The 18,386-nt window shown below is 34.4% G+C and overlaps 1 protein-coding gene across 1 annotated transcript in view; it reads right to left on the minus strand.

Annotated features, from left to right (window-relative positions):
• Nucleotides 1-18,386, minus strand: part of LOC110453093 (dynein intermediate chain 2, ciliary-like) — a 28,056-nt gene that overhangs the window by 9,415 nt on the left and 255 nt on the right. The window contains exons 2-14 of the mRNA XM_021501929.1: nucleotides 17,942-17,977; nucleotides 13,818-13,859; nucleotides 13,483-13,539; nucleotides 13,021-13,068; nucleotides 12,637-12,717; nucleotides 12,008-12,134; nucleotides 10,063-10,145; nucleotides 6,821-6,874; nucleotides 4,942-5,067; nucleotides 3,243-3,344; nucleotides 2,307-2,440; nucleotides 2,026-2,083; nucleotides 1,279-1,341 (exon numbers count right to left, since the gene is read on the minus strand). Of these exons, the coding sequence (XP_021357604.1) occupies nucleotides 1,279-1,341; nucleotides 2,026-2,083; nucleotides 2,307-2,440; nucleotides 3,243-3,344; nucleotides 4,942-5,067; nucleotides 6,821-6,874; nucleotides 10,063-10,145; nucleotides 12,008-12,134; nucleotides 12,637-12,717; nucleotides 13,021-13,068; nucleotides 13,483-13,539; nucleotides 13,818-13,859; nucleotides 17,942-17,977 (1,011 nt within the window). The remainder of the gene's footprint in view (nucleotides 1-1,278; nucleotides 1,342-2,025; nucleotides 2,084-2,306; nucleotides 2,441-3,242; nucleotides 3,345-4,941; nucleotides 5,068-6,820; nucleotides 6,875-10,062; nucleotides 10,146-12,007; nucleotides 12,135-12,636; nucleotides 12,718-13,020; nucleotides 13,069-13,482; nucleotides 13,540-13,817; nucleotides 13,860-17,941; nucleotides 17,978-18,386) is intronic.

Below are 18,386 nucleotides of genomic sequence, written 5' to 3' on the forward strand. Positions count from 1 at the left end.
ATCAGTGACACAGTACCTGTAATCAGTGACACAGTACCTATAATCAGTGACACAGTACCTGTAATCAGTGACACAGTACCTGTAATCAAGTCCTCCTAATATAGGTATTAGTACATAAACATACACACTCCAGACATAACGTTCCAGTTAAGTACTCACATTTGTTAAAACAAGATTTTGTCAATATCAATATTTTAACAAAGTTACTTTAAAAATAAGATTGAGTTTAAAATATCAAGTTATATAAATTCTAAGACAAATGAAGGGTTGCAGTTCTGATGGGGATAAAAAACTGAAAATCATGCATTATATGATATATAATGTGTTATAAAATATGTATATAAGAATGAAAATCAGAATTTGACTGGTGTGTCTTCAGTATCTTTTACAAGGATAAAACTTACATGATGTAAAAAAAAAAGAGGTTTACACAGTATATGCCATTCAAAATTAAAACATGCAAAATACATGCAGTATATATGTATGCATTTTTGATACTTTACTAAATCATGCACTCATCTACTAAAGGAACAACATATTCTCTAAGATCAAGGTCTTGATGTACCTGTGCGGATGTTATAGTTGATATGCCTATGTAAATGTGTTCACTTGAAGAGTGGGGATAATTCAGAAAGGTGTTTATTTTGTTGTTGTTTAGAATCCATGATATTTACAGAAAGCAAGAAAGTTCAAACTGTGTAATAGTTAAAAAAAAAAAAAAGTGCCTGGTAGTAAAGGGAAAAAATAACCAAAAAACCAATACATAAAATTATCAAAAATAGCAAATCTGATCTATTGAACATTAATGTGCATATTTACAAAACATGCTGTGCATGTTGTGCCCAAGAAAATCCTAACACATGTATATGACAATTTTTTGTTCAGTCACAGCATGAATTTAAGTACAGAAAGGTTCCCTTATCTGACAACTGTAAGTACAGAAAGGTTCCCTTATCTGACGACTGTAAGTACAGAAAAGTTCCCTTATCTGACGACTGATGTCCCATTCCAAACCATTCTTTCTAGATTTGTGTGACAGTGTGAATCCAACATATCTTTTGACTGAATCACAAGTTATAGTGCTTGATATCCATACACACAAATAATGACAAAGTGACCTCTATATCAGAGCATTCCTCTGTCAGTTAAGGCAGCCGTTAATCACTAAGTGTTCATCCATCAAATAACAGCAAGTTTCAGGTCACTACCTAGGCCATGGTGTACACCATACAGTGACAATATTTATATACTTCCCAATTGCCACCTGTGTGCACCTACCCTGCCAGTAAATTTCGTAGGGCCAAATCCAAAATGGTCAGTCTTGCGGACAGCACGAGCATGCTAGGTACACATTAGGTATGACATATATCACAATCACACATAGCTGACAGTTAAACGTCCATCAGGCTCCATTCTTTTTTCAATTACCTGGTATTTGTTCATTTTTGAAATGAAATATAAACTAATCTTTTACTTAAGAGGACCCATTTTTATAACAGAGGTCTGGTACATAATCTACATTTTAAATTATATGTTGGTGGGCTTAAGTTACTAGCTATAGTCAATAGAAGATTCATGCATGCTGAAAATTATAAATCATGTTAATATTAAACTACCTGTATGCATACATACCCTTCTAGATAAACATTGTATATGTACATTTTGTATATAAAAATATATATCATGCAATGGTTCATATTCAAAACTTAATCCAAGTCATGCTTTCAACTCACTAGGTCACCTTCATTTCTAATCATCTCAAGATACAGAAAGATTTATGCAAAGAAACCTTTAAAGTATCACATACTGACCTAGCTTAAATAAAGATATGTTTTGCAAAATGTTGTGGTAGTTTGATCAAACATGACTCCTTTGGAAAGAAAGTTATAATTAAAAGCTTGTTTTCTCATCAATTTGTTATTGCATGTTATAATTGTGTTGGCTTATTGAATAATATACAATAAAATAAACAATCAATTTAAATCAAACTTGAAATTTTGGCAAAATGTGTTGGTTATAATGTACACAAATCTTTCTGAATCCAATGATATCCCTATTTAGATTACTAAAAAAAGCCTGATGACTATAACAGTCAATCTCAACTTAAGCAAACTTTTTATTTTCACAAGAGTGGCAATTTTTAACTCATTTGTTTCTAAATGACACATGAATTAGTTAAGAAGTTTTCTAGAGCTGAGTTTGACTGTAACATAATCATCTCATGCTGGTTATGGTAGAAATAGCCAAAAGTTGCATCAGAATGACTGCAGCCCGTGCTTAAACGTAGGCAGCTGAAATCTAATCACTATTGCATAATATACTGCTGCATTCCTTCAATAAAGAGTAATAAAGGAGAAGACGGGTATACTTGTATCAGCTGATGGTGGTGCAGGTAGATAGAGGGTGTCTTTTGGACCTGTTTAGCCTTCATGGCCTGGTACTAAAATATAAACCTTGGACAGTTAATGTCTGAACAGGGTAAGACTACACAGGTAGATAGAGGGTGACTTTTGGACCTGTTTAGCCTTCATGGCCTGGTACTAAAATATAAACCTTGGACAGTTAATGTCTGAACAGGGTGAGACTACACAGAGATCACACAGGTGATCAAGAAGCAGAAAATCATATGAAAGAGGTGATCACAGACAACAGTTCTGGAGGGGTCATTGATCACGGGAGGGGCATTGATCACGGGAGGGGCATTGATCACGGGAGGGGTTGCTCAAACAAAGGAGATCATTCAGGATCAAATTGAGGGAAGCAGAGATATATAAATTACACGGCTGTAATAAAGTACTATTTAAGTATGACTATTTGATATTTCAAACTTTCAAAATGTAATGCCCACCAAACATCTTGAATTATTCTTCTAGTAGTTGTTTTCCCTTTTTAACAAACATGTTCACGTTTCTAATCATTTTTAAAGCATTTTGCTACAAAATTTTATTTTTGACAAAGGTCAGATATACATTGTATCACAGGTCAGATACATTGCATCACAAGTGCAATATGCATCATATCAAAAGTATATAGCATCTTTTGCTGTTTGAACGCTTGATGACTCTGTCCAACATCACTCTATTTAGGCAATTGTTCTGCTGAAATTAAACGTTTCTGTTTCTTAATAATTAAGACATTCTTTTTGGTAAGAAACAAATATATCTAAACATCACATATTAGTTTAAATGAATCTAGTAGGACATCTTTATCAATGTAAGTACAATAATTTGCTGTTTGTTTACCTGTTTCTCAAAGTCCTCATTGTAGGCATCAAAGATTTCCCACTGGGTGACACTACCAGAAAATGTGGCTCTTGGGGGAGGTTCAGTTGCTGTGCCTCTCTCCTGTTCAACAGAATACAATCATACAGAAAAAGTGCATTGGCTCTATGTACACTTTTAGTAACTTAACACTTTTTTTGTAATAGTAGTCTTTGATTTTACATGACTTCAAAGCTTTGATGATAAAATTTGAAAAACAAGTTTTGTTGAGATGTGTCGTGGACTAGATGGTAACACTTACCCTGGAGGGATTGTTGTGTCGTGGACTAGATGGTAACACTTACCCTATAGGGATTGTTGTGTCGTGGACTAGATGGCAACACTTACCCTGTAGGGATTGTTGTGTCACGGACTAGATGGTAACACTTACCCTGTAGGGAGTGTTGTGTCGTGGACTAGATGGTAACACTTCCCCTGTAGGGATTGTTGTGTCGTGGACTAGATGGCAACACTTACCCTGTAGGGATTGTTGTGTCGCGGACTAGATGGTAACACTTACCCTGTAGGGAGTGTTGTGTTGTGGACTAGATGGTCACACTTACCCTGGAGGGATTGTTGTGTTGTGGACTAGATGGTAACACTTACCCTGTAGGGACTGTTGTGTCGTGGACAAGATGGTAACACTTACCCTGTAGGGATTGTTATGTCGTGGACTAGATGGTAACACTTACCCTATAGGGATTGTTGTGTCGTGGACTAGATGGTAACACTTACCATGTAGGGATTGTTGTGTCGTGGACTAGATGGCAACACTTACCCTGTAGGGATTGTTGTGTCGCGGACTAGATGGTAACACTTCCCCTGTAGGGATTGTTGTGTCGTGGACTAGATGGTAAAACTTTCCCTGTAGGGATTGTTGTGTCGTGGACTAGATGGTCACCCTTACCCTGTAGGGATTGTTGTGTCGTGGGCTAGATGGTCACACTTACCCTGTAGGGATTGGTGTGTTGTGGACTAGATGGTCACACTTACCCTGGAGGGATTGTTGTGTTGTGGACTAGATGGTCACAATTACCCTGTAGGGATTGTTGTGTTGTGGACAAGATGGTAACACTTACCCTGTAGGGATTGTTATGTCGTGGACTAGATGGTAACACTTACCCTGGAGGGATTGTTGTGTCGTGGACTAGATGGTCACCCTTACCCTGTAGGGATTGTTGTGTCGTGGGCTAGATGGTCACACTTACCCTGTAGGGATTGGTGTGTTGTGGACTAGATGGTCACACTTACCCTGTAGGGTTTGTTGTGTTGTGGACTAGATGGTCACACTTACCCTGGAGGGATTGTTGTGTTGTGGACTAGATGGTCACAATTACCCTGTAGGGATTGTTGTGTTGTGGACTAGAGTGTCACACTTGCCCTGTAGGGATTGTTGTGTTGTGGACTAGAGGGTCACACTTACCCTGTAGGGATTGTTGTGTCGCGGACTAGATGGTAACACTTACCCTGTAGGGATTGTTGTGTCACGGACTAGATGGTAACACTTACCCTGTAGGGATTGTTGTGTCGTGGACAAGATGGTAACACTTACCCTGTAGGGATTGTTATGTCGTGGACTAGATGGTAACACTTACCCTGTAGGGAGTGTTGTGTCGTGGACTAGATGGTAACACTTACCCTGTAGGGATTGTTGTGTTGTGGACTAGATGGTCACACTTACCCTGTAGGGGTTGTTGTAGGTCTGGGAAGCTCTCTCGCTGTAGTTGAACTGGTTGGTGAGTTTTTTACCCCCAGCTGCAGCAGCTGGTGTAGGTGTGGCAGCATCATCACGCCCCTCATCCTTTCCCTACAACCAGACCACCATTATCTAACATGTACACCTTGCAGACATACAACATTACTTAACATGTAGATGTAGGTCAGAGTACATTATTGACAAAATACATAGCAGGTGTACGCATATGCTTGACAATCTAAATTTAACTTAATATTCAAACTGAATGACATCTTTCTTTAAAATAATTTTAGTTTTTTAACTATCTTAAATATAAAGTGACATGTACAGTAATAACAATAGTTATTATTTATATGTAAGATACTTCTTTTTTCATTTTAAAAAGGCAGTTTGGATGAAAAAATATGACAAACACTATCAGTGTCACAAAATAATACACATTTTTTGTCATACATCTACCGATAAACTCACAAAACATTACAACAAGAACTCCACGGGAGTGGATGTGTCGCCTGCTCAGCACTTTAAGTAAGAAAAGTATTTTGGCTTGAGTTATCATATAAACAGAAAGTTGAAACTTGACAGAATAAAACCTGTCATATATGTTGAACATTATTCGTCCTAGCATTACGGTACAAAATTTGAAAGGAATTGATTAAAATAGATAAAAGTTCTTGCATTTACTAAACAATTAATGCCCTTATTTGGCAATAAAAGGGGCATAACTCCACTAAAACTGCGGGTAAACTTTTGAAATGTGAACTTGTTCGAGCTTTATTGGAATGCAATATGTGTACCAAGTTTGAGTTTAATCAACTCAAGGGAACTCAAGTTATCGCACAGAAACCTTGTTTCGGACGACGCAACCAAGGACACTGCCTACGCTGACGCCGACAAAGTAATACCTATATGTTGCCTCGCGTTGCAGGCGACACAAAAACTACACATCCATACTCTTGTCTTTATGATTACCAATACATGTTCAAGTGAGTAAAACAAAATTCTAAAAAGCCAAAAGAATGAGCATTTAAAACTTGTAAAAGTGATTACGTAAAATATATCGGCAGACAAAAAATAAATACACAAACAAAATACATGTACAGCTAATCAGAAAAATGTCAATATCAAACAAATAAAAGCAAATATAAACAGGAAACATAGCAAGGTGCATGGATCAACAGTATTTAAATCAGACTGCCTATGTTTACAACAAACACAACAGGTGTAATGAATCTGCAGGCATATTATATAAGTTAACACTGTAGTGCACCACCAATTATACTCATCATACAAAATAGCCATCAAGTACTACTATATAGCTATTATTCATGAAAATTAAAGGAATAAAAAGATGTAGCACAGAATTCTTAATTCTCTGTTTGAACTTGACTCTGGTCGACCTGGGATGAGAAAACCATGTGTATTTGCCCCGCTCAGTATAGACTACTGAACTCCTGATATCTATAAAACTTCAGCGAGTTAAAATATACAACACCACTATAAAGAAGCAGTAATTTGTTTAATTATTTTTACTGATTAAACAAGTTGATCCCTTCAAGTTTTTACACATACTATTGCTGAAATTATTTTTTATTTCAACGTTTAAAATACTTTTGTACAGGAAATAACAAATTAATGACAATTTTACGTAGCTTAAATTGAGTAGAATATAATTTTACGGTGGGAAATTGGAACCTAATTCTAGATCTATTAGAATTGGGGAAAAAACATAAAATGGATTGCAAGCTTATAACTGTTCCTTTCTACAAAGTGTAAGTGCATGACCAGAAAGCAACACAAGTTTTACGTGAGAATACAGTGACCATAAAAATTATATATAGACTTAAAAGTGATGGAGATATACCAATTCTTGTACAGGCTCCTCGTGATCAGCCTGATCGTTAGTGGGCGAACCACACTGTGATGGTAATCAAGATGGCAAACATTATATACACATATACTGGGTAGTACCCGACTAACACCCGACATATCACAGAACCCATAGTAACCTTTAACAGTAGGGACATATTAACATCACAGAACCCATAATAACCTTTAACAGTAGGGACATATTAACATCACAGAACCCACAGTAACCTTTACAATAGGGACATATTAACATCACAGAACCCATAGTAACCTTTAACAGTAGGGACATATTAACATCACAGAACCCACAGTAACCTTTAACAGTAGGGACATATTAACATCACAGAACCCACAGTAACCTTTAACAGTAGGGACATATTAACATCACAGAACCCACAGTAACCTTTAACAGTAGGGACATATTAACATCACAGAACCCACAGTAACCTTTAACAGTAGGGACATATTAACATCACAGAACCCACAGTAACCTTTAACAGTAGGGACATATTAACATCACAGAACCCACAGTAACCTTTAACAGTAGGGACATATTAACATCACAGAACCCACAGTAACCTTTAACAGTAGGGACATATTAACATCACAGAACCCACAGTAACCTTTAACAGTAGGGACATATTAACATCACAGAACCCACAGTAACCTTTAACAGTAGGGACATATTAACATCACAGAACCCACAGTAACCTTTAACAGTAGGGACATATTAACATCACAGAACCCACAGTAACCTTTAACAGTAGGGACATATTAACATCACAGAACCCACAGTAACCTTTAACAGTAGGGACATATTAACATCACAGAACCCACAGTAACCTTTAACAGTAGGGACATATTAACATCACAGAACCCACAGTAACCTTTAACAGTAGGGACATATTAACATCACAGAACCCACAGTAACCTTTAACAGTAGGGACATATTAACATCACAGAACCCACAGTAACCTTTAACAATAGGGACATATTAACATCACAGAACCAACAGTAACCTTTAACAATAGGGACATATTAACATCACAGAACCAACAGTAACCTTTAACAGTAGGGACATATTAACATCACAGAACCCACAGTAACCTTTAACAGTAGGGACATATTAACATCACAGAACCCACAGTAACCTTTAACAGTAGGGACATATTAACATCACAGAACCCACAGTAACCTTTAACAGTAGGGACATATTAACATCACAGAACCCACAGTAACCTTTAACAGTAGGGACATATTAACATCACAGAACCCACAGTAACCTTTAACAGTAGGGACATATTAACATCACAGAACCCACAGTAACCTTTAACAGTAGGGACATATTAACATCACAGAACCCACAGTAACCTTTAACAGTAGGGACATATTAACATCACAGAACCCACAGTAACCTTTAACAGTAGGGACATATTAACATCACAGAACCCACAGTAACCTTTAACAGTAGGGACATATTAACATCACAGAACCCACAGTAACCTTTAACAGTAGGGACATATTAACATCACAGAACCCACAGTAACCTTTAACAGTAGGGACATATTAACATCACAGAACCCACAGTAACCTTTAACAGTAGGGACATATTAACATCACAGAACCCACAGTAACCTTTAACAGTAGGGACATATTAACATCACAGAACCCACAGTAACCTTTAACAGTAGGGACATATTAACATCACAGAACCCACAGTAACCTTTAACAGTAGGGACATATTAACATCACAGAACCCACAGTAACCTTTAACAGTAGGGACATATTAACATCACAGAACCCACAGTAACCTTTAACAGTAGGGACATATTAACATCACAGAACCCACAGTAACCTTTAACAGTAGGGACATATTAACATCACAGAACCCACAGTAACCTTTAACAGTAGGGACATATTAACATCACAGAACCCACAGTAACCTTTAACAGTAGGGACATATTAACATCACAGAACCCACAGTAACCTTTAACAGTAGGGACATATTAACATCACAGAACCCACAGTAACCTTTAACAGTAGGGACATATTAACATCACAGAACCCACAGTAACCTTTAACAGTAGGGACATATTAACATCACAGAACCCACAGTAACCTTTAACAGTAGGGACATATTAACATCACAGAACCCACAGTAACCTTTAACAGTAGGGACATATTAACATCACAGAACCCACAGTAACCTTTAACAGTAGGGACATATTAACATCACAGAACCCACAGTAACCTTTAACAGTAGGGACATATTAACATCACAGAACCCACAGTAACCTTTAACAGTAGGGACATATTAACATCACAGAACCCACAGTAACCTTTAACAGTAGGGACATATTAACATCACAGAACCCACAGTAACCTTTAACAGTAGGGACATATTAACATCACAGAACCCACAGTAACCTTTAACAATAGGGACATATTAACATCACAGAACCCACAGTAACCTTTAACAGTAGGGACATATTAACATCACAGAACCCACAGTAACCTTTAACAATAGGGACATATTAACTATAAAACTACAGAATCAATGTAAGGTTCAATGGGAAATTAATTAGAAGATTCAGAGAATTGATCTCAACCATTTAAAAGCAATCTTCCTTTAAGACTGATTAACTTTTTCATTAATCTAGACACAAACTGTTTCTTGACAAAAGCATAATGTCACCCGAGATTTTTCAAGTATCTTTAGGTTTAACTGAATGACTGATTGACGGGAAAGGACGAGGCAAGGAGATCAAGATGCATGGGCATCTTGTTTTGTTATTATCAAATATATATTTTCAAGTACCGTATTTATACTGCTGTTACAATAATTAACTATTCACTGTAGGATATGGTCATTTATTGGTAGCTAAAATGAACACAACTAGTAAATGATCGGCATTATGAGTTAATGGTGTTATGGAATTTCACATTTTTTTTAAAAGTAATTCACTTTCGATATGAAATGTCACTATAACCAGTTAACAGAGTACACAGGTAAATAACACCAGCCATGGAACAAAATTAAGATGATTATAAAGTTTTTTATTATAATTCTGACGTTGACAGTTCTATAATAAATCATTCACATGCATAAGAATGCTTGATCAGTATGGACACTACTGGGCACAAACGGTACTGGAGGTTCTGAGGTTCAGGTAAATGACAGGTAATTAAACATGCTGCACATTAGGTAACAAACGATCTACAAATTGTCTCCCCTACCTCATCTTTAGCATCGTCCGCCTCAGCAGCCCCAGCTCCAGCTCCCTCGCCACCCTCACTGCCAGCTTGCTCACTTTGGACAGCTGTAAAACACAATAGATTACTGTTTCAGTTCGCGTACAAATATAAAGTATGTAAACAAGACAGGTCTATCAATAAGGTGTAAACATTGAAGGTTTGTTTTCAGCAAAAACTTAGATATAAGAACCTTCAACTAATTTACAACTGAACTGAACTGTCCCCAAACATGTTTCAAGGTACATTCCGTTTTTAACAATTCTTTTATAAATATTCCATGATAATTGTTACCAAACATCTTTAAAATGCCAATTTTCTAGTAGACAAATAGAGCAATATGAAAATTAAGGTTTTCATGTAAATTACAACAACATAATTACTTGCAATATCATAAATCTGAAAACCAGTGTTAATGCCAATATGTTATCATGGTATAAGTAATTATGTGTTTGTGATTTAATAAATTGAGTCCAACAGTGAACATATTTCAAACAGAAAAAAAAAGATGATAAAGTTTATAAAAGATATTTTAGAATTCATCTATAAAACCAAAAAGAAGACAAATCAAAGTCAGAATGCATACGATCAAACATGAAGTGAAAAGTACCCCTTGATAAGGGAAAAAGTACACAGTTGTATCTGAAAGTTTACATATTTCAATTAATTGTACTTCATTTTCAATTGCAAGTAATTAATATGAATTGAAACAATTATAAGGTACTCTTAAAATGTCTGTTTCAAAGGGTTTGACAAGAATTTGGAGTTGAAATTATTAACAGCAGTAAGCTTATTACATATTCAATAGATATTTACCATTAGAATACAGAACAACTCCTTGATGTTAGATTTGTAATTAATTAAAATATGTTGAGAAAGAATTTCAGTGTTGCTAAAGATAGTACTTTTGAATCTATGCTAATACATCAAAAATGAAATTAGATTAAGAAAATCAACAAATATCTTGATATTCAATAGATATTTACCATTAGAATAATAGTAGTTATTAAAGTCAATATATTTCTCAAATTCAAGGTAAACACCATTTTGATTGTCACAAAATAATAGTAGTTATTAAAGTCTTTTCACAGAAACTTTTAATCTCTCTGGTCTGAAAATAAAATACCCCTGCATAGTTCTGAAATTAATCAGGTTTAGATTTAATATTTTATAGACCTAAAGTTTGTTAAATATTCTTTAGTTAAGACCTACTTTAGAGTGTATGAGCAATATAGTATCATATTTAAAAAATGAATATATTCTAATTTATATTTCAAAGCTTATAGGTTAAAAAAAATGAAATAATGTGATATCTTTAAGTCAGGTAAATCCATGGATGTAATAAGTAAGGAAGAAACGAAATGTTGGAGTCGGGGGAGATAATTAAATGTAAGGCTGTCTAACACCAAACTATTGATAACTACAGCTAAAGGTACAACATGGATGGGAAGTTTTTGGTCAGGTGTGACCACTTTACCTTGGGCTACCAGACTTAATCCTGTTGCTTCTCCTTCAAAATGGTAAACAAGTGAGTTAGAATGGTAACAGCTGTCTGGTAACACTGAATTAGTTCTTACCACAAGTCCTATAGTCCAACATCGATATGTAACCCCTCAAAATAACACTACCTGGTACTTTTACACAATATATTTCTCAAATTCAAGGTAAACACCATTTTGATTGTCACAAAAAAATGATTGGGAATGAAAATACTTAAAAAAAAAGAAACTAAGTGATTATAACACAATCTGAAAGACTTAATCTCTTGATTAGGTGAAAACATTTTCAGCAAAGATTATTTGACTGGTTAATTAATATATAACATGTTGTTAATCTCTGTTTCACCTGGGTGTGCCACCAAATCAAGACATCAGACAAATTTATAATTGTGAACTTGTGTGATAACATCATAATTAAACACTTCACTCACCATCAGGCATTCCAAGTTTAGCCATCTGTCTTCTCGCTTCATCCGAGTCCTTGTGAAGCATGTTTCCATCCAAGGCAAAGTGAATGGCTAACTGGTCTACACTGGAGATCTGTTTGTACTGACGCTCCTGTGGCACAAACAATCCCAAAATTGTAACTTATGTTTTCCTTATTGGACATGACGAGATACACAATTTTATAGACCTAATCATGAGCTCATCAAGGGGCAATGTACATAGGACAAGCATAAGATCGGGGTTTTTTGCTACAATTAAGGACATGATTAATTTTATAAAACTTGTATATATCATACTATAATTAACAACATATAAACTTGTATACCGTATACCTTTATACAGTCTCGTAAACAATATACAGTGCAATCACTAACTAGACACACCAGAAATCAGGCCTGACATTAAACAGTTCTCTCGTAGATAGTTACATATATTTATCCTCCAAATACCAGATATATTTCAAGAGATACTTTTGAAAATGATTACAGAATCAAAATCGAAAGTTCAAGAATGTGTAATCTGATCCATAAATCTAAACATCATTCAATATTTTTTTTATTCTTTTTGATAACATGCTGTACACAAGACTTATATACCTGGAAGATTTACATACCTTGAAACTGTAGCGGACGATGTTCTGAGGTGCATGGGGATTGTTTGCTGTAAGAATCCTTGTAAACTCCTCTTTCAGTTGCTAGAATTTTCAGAAAAATACCCATTAAGTTCCCATAGCTGTTATACCAACATTCTCTACACAAAATTACATTTTATTTATATTTTACTTCTTTATAGCTGGTGAGTTTAACCTTTCATTTTGATAATATTTTGAATCAGACATTTACTTTAAATTCCAAGCTACTTTGTATAAAAAATGAGTATAAGATACCATTATAATCAGAAGTTCATGTAAATCTCAAATTGACAATTCCATTTAATGAAAAATATTTAAAGCATAACCTTGCCAAAATTTGTTTTACTGATACAAGTATTGACTTACCTGCTCATTAAGGTCCAGTTGATCCTCTGGTTTGACTAAGGCTTTGGACTTAAAAAGAATGAAGTGCTATTATATATACCATATCATATTGCTTTAAATATGAAAGTGTTATAATTCAATTTATAATGTATGGATTAAAGAAATTGTAATATTTTACTCTCTTTCAAGAAATGTATGTTTTTATTTTGTAAAAGCTGAAAGGAAATTTCAACATCTAAGATGACCTTAATTTATTGATAATGATATGAATACAATGAAAAATATAAGCCTGATCGGTCTAGTATAATCTCACAGTGATTAACTGATATGTTCCAAAAAGTCATTAAATCTTTATTCTGACAGATATAATAACGACATATTTAAGCACTTAACCACAATTAGTTCCTACAAGTTAATTAGAATAGCATGAATATGTTTAAAAACAATGAAATAATTGATAACATCATTAAGAGTGTGACTTACATGCATCCAGTCATCAGCATCCGTACCATCACCCATGTCTGTCATGTCGTCTCCATCCTACACAACAAACACATTCACATACAAACATTATGACACCAACAATTTAACTCATCTTTTTACCAACATATAAAGCTTTGTTTTAAAGTATATTAGTTTTTCCATTTTTTTCTGTAAATTATTTTGTCTATCATTATGAAATACATTCAATAGATATTTTGTTTTAAATTTTAAACAATTTAAAGTTCTTAGGAAATGTTTGAAACATCTTTTCATTTCTCAAAATTCAAATATCAATTATAAAAATCTATTAAATAAATGTCCAAGTGAATAAATACCTTTCCTGGAACCTTTCCTCTCACTTTACCTTTAGGAGCAACCTACATTTTACAAACAAAATCATTTAAATGAGACATAGAATAACCTTCAAACTTACCCCTCTCATACGAGTAGTTCTCCGACGGGAGATGTCACTTGCTCCTCCAGCCTGCATAAACAATTTATTCAATTCATATCATGAAACCAAGCTTTGATCCATTATTTGGCATTGTCACCATTTTTTATTGTATGCCTTATATATACGATAAAAAAACAGCATTGTGCAAAAGAAAAAAATGACAAAAGCTGTGAAATATCAGAGGTGTAGTGTTAGTCTTACAACTCATATATTTATCTTTATTTTGTATTGACACTGCCCTATTTATATTTGAAAATGTTCTTGGTGTCACTGGTATTAATATTTAGTTAAAATATTGTTTATTTAATCTTGAGAACACTTTTTAATGCTTAGAGAATGACCTTGCTAACAAGGTTAACAGGAACTTCCCAGTGTTTAATAGGTGCCTGTCTTCTTCATATAAAGACAAAAAATAGAAAAAATCAACCATTTTGTTGCCTTATTCACAGCAATTTGCATAATGATTTTAACATTAGTTTCTTTTATTTTTTATATGACTTTTACCAAAGATAAACTTCTTAAGGTTTAAATAACTATAATTTCAAGTAAATGATACAACTTTTACACTTATTTTTTTCCCCTTCTGTCTTTTATCAAGGTGGAGTCACACCTACCGGGTAATAAATGATTTTTATTTAAATATATGTATATTTTTAAAGATAAGAAACCAAATTAGGTAAACTAAAGCTAATGCCACTTTTTTATATTTAGAAAACTGTCTAGCCTGTTGTTTTTCGTATTTTAAGGTAAAGGTTACCTTCAGGTTAACTCATTCACCCCTGAAGACACATTTGAACTCTTCCAATTCAAAGGCTGGAATAGTTCATTATTAAATTTCAGGGGTGAATGAGTTGAAATACATTTTATATTATTACCATTGACACTGTTGTAAAATGGTTGTTTCAGTCATTTCCTATTCCAGATGAATTGCAACTTCATTGCATTTACAGAATTACGATTGTTTAAAAAATTAGAATGATATAAAAACTCATTATCTTCCCACTAACCATCCCAAATATTACAAATGTTGCTATCCAGAAATTGTAATTGCATGGTATCGAAATTTAAGATGAATACCCTGCATAGAAATTAAATTCCTAACCAAAACAAATGCTTTCCTTTCCATACACAGATTATCTAAGACAATAAAACAGCTGTGAGGTGGAACTCTTCTTTGTAATTATAACTGTACAGTGGTACCATTTAACTTAATATTTGTCACCTGCATCAATACTGTTTTATATTGTACATATCCATGCACTAACAATAATATTTCTAACAAAAAATGCTATCATGAAAAAATTGATGTGTTGAGGTAAATTCCGGAACTAAGTTTTTATTTTTTATATTCTTCAAACGACTGCTTTACATTCAAACACTATTTGTTGTAAATCCTGATCAGTTCACTTTGACATATGTGCTGACTGTTAATGTATTGGTGAGATTTCCTAGGCTACTTTACCTACCATACACAATGTGTTAAAAAAACCTGCAGACTAATTACTCTACGATGTTAACTAAAGCCCTGAGTGTTAAAGACTGCAATAAAACCTAGGCCAGTGTACACATGCATTGTAATAGCTGTCATGCTGTAAGTAAGATTTAATGTGCGAAAGAGAGACATGCATAAGGCCAACATAACCTAACGAATGTCATCACCATTATGTTGTCAAAGTATATACTGTTTAAAGCAAAGGCTTATGATTCAGGGTCGACACTAACACTAGTCCGCTAGTCTTGGACTAGTAGATTTCAGCAAGGACTAGTGAATCACCTAACCTAAGTGGTTCGAGAAACTTATGATATTTTCTAGAACCAGTAAAATGTATAGCAATAAATAAACACATCAATTTTCAGTGTTTTTGTTTATTCAATTTCAAATTTCCATTAATTATTTATTTTGAATGCTCTTTCATGAACGGAAATACTTTGAACGTTGCACATAATAACGTCTGGAAACTTGTATTTAAACATGGGTTTTTATCTAATTGGGAAATTATGACTGGAATTGGGAAAATACAGGGTAATTTTTCAATTCAGAATGGGTCCCCTATAAACACCTGGCAAAAACCCTATGGTCCTTTGGACATGTGAAAAAAATGATTATAGAATAAGAGTATTTCTTTTTAAAATTTAGAAAACAGCTAAAATAAGATATATTGCATGATAATTGTCAAAATTTTCCTAAAACTTCACCATATTTCTATGGCAGTAATTATTTTAAGTCCCCTACAGTCAATTACTTTTGAAGTTTCGTGCTGTAGATCGCAATGTTTCGTTATCGGGAAATCTTGGACTAGTAACATTGATGACGGACTAGTAAATAATCTATTCAACTAGTCCTGTGGACTACCAAGCAAAACAAGTTAGTGTCTAACCCTGATGATGGGAAAAAGCAATAGAAAAATAAAATGCTAGAAAGTGTTGTTTATTTTACAGTTAATTATTTCAAAGTGAAAATGCTATTTATGTTAGAAATTTTGTAATGCTATAACTAAATTGTGTTTAGATACGATATATAATATATATATATATACAGTATAACAGTATATATGCGTGTGTGTGTGAGAAAGGAGCTATAGATCAGTGAAATAGGAGAGCAATCTATCATCAACATTAATTACAACTGTCTGTGAAATAATTGTTGATTAGACTATACATGCTGTTAAAATGATACTTAATGGAAGCTTGGATTCAGAACATCATAGAATGTGAATAAAAGTTTAGCAGATTGAAGGGAAGGAAAAGAATTAAGAGGGTGTTAAAAGCTAAAACACGCATTAGAATACATATACATGCTAGAAGGTGCAAGGGGATAAGCAACTCATTAACAACAGCTAATGAAACAATGAAAATCTGGATGCTTTTTCTTGTTTAAATACACAAACTTTCCATACAAAAGAATTCAAAATATATCAACATGCATAAGTATAGATTAACTTTACAAAATTGTATACACGTCTGCCAAAAGAATGTGAGTTAGTAAAATACAAATAAAACATCACTAGCTGAGTTTCGAGTTAGCCATCAATTTACATGGTTTCCTCATTTGTTTCTTTCTCCATTTAAAAAAATGCTATACCCCTCCCTACTTCTGGTTTTCAATAAACAAATGGCTTATCCTGCACTTCCATTTTCTGATTGCAGTTTAAGCAATGTCACAAACTTAATACAGTTAATACTGGTGACCTGAAGCAGTGATTTTGTAGATTTTTTCCAGAACATTTTTTTTTTATGAGTCCCTTTACTATAAACAGATTTAACAAGGTCCAAGGTACAGCAATACCTGGCTTTTCATTAATGATGCCACAGACAAGAAGAATCTTTGGGCTTACTTAAAGCAAAAGTCAGTGATTTGCATGATTAAATTTAGAGGAAACACTCACTGTTTGGAACTTACTGGAACCTCGAAATTCAGCTATATGACGCCAGTTTAAGTAATTTTGATATATAACAGGTACAGGTAAATTAATATCAGTCATATCACAAGTAATAAATAAAGAAACAGTATCAAGATATTGGGGCTTGCTTTTGAATGCAATTTTAACTACATGAAGCTTATACCATATTAAGTTTTCTAAATATTTCCATACAGAGTAATGTTTCAAGATATGGAGCACCAGCATTGAGTAAGTGTGTGTTTTCCATGTCGGATGTAACTTCTTCATCGTAAACCCCCCTTATTTTTTTACATAACGTTATTTCATGGGTTTGCAATAGTTTTTATAAAAATGACACTGGCCCTGTCGCCTCCAACCCACATCATGACATGTAATTTTGCACAAAATCAGCACATAATTAAAACAGTCAAAGGAACAGGACTGGGTCGATCATCAGAAACCAGGTAGCTCAAATGGTAGAGCATTCATCTAGAGTTTTGAGGATCCTGGGTTCGAACCCCAGTCTGGCCACACATTTTACATGTCCTGCTACAGTGGTGCCTGTGACCAACCCTTGTTTCAGGTATTTGATTTATGCTTGGCAAGGAGAAGAAGATACCCAAACCTTGGCTGTAAAAAGCTGTGTCTTCGGAGGTGAAACCTGAGGAAAAGGAGTGAGGAATGTAGTGAAACTGGACTTAGGTTGATCCTTGGCGACCATGAAGGTAGCTCATCTGGTAGAGCATATATATGTCTATGGTTCAGAGGGTCCCTATAGCTGGGTTCAAATCCCGGTCTCGCCGTGCATATTTTCCTCTCCTTTTACAATAGGGGCCTTCTATCCTACCAATATTTTTCTAGACTATTTAATTACAGCAGACTGTAATATCCCACTAAGTGGATTCATAGGGAGAGGTAGAAAACTGTCTTATTCTCATATTTGAAGTAAGTACCAGAGCAGTTTTCTGAGCTTTCTATGAAATTATCATGAAACCAAAAAGAACCTGAAAAGAAAATGATTAGATTATATGCCGTGCTTTAAGCCTATATCACAGTTCTGCATAGTTTAC

The sequence above is a fragment of the Mizuhopecten yessoensis genome, unplaced genomic scaffold (assembly GCF_002113885.1).
Source record: "Mizuhopecten yessoensis strain PY_sf001 unplaced genomic scaffold, ASM211388v2 scaffold7087, whole genome shotgun sequence".
NCBI classification, from domain to species: domain Eukaryota; kingdom Metazoa; phylum Mollusca; class Bivalvia; order Pectinida; family Pectinidae; genus Mizuhopecten; species Mizuhopecten yessoensis.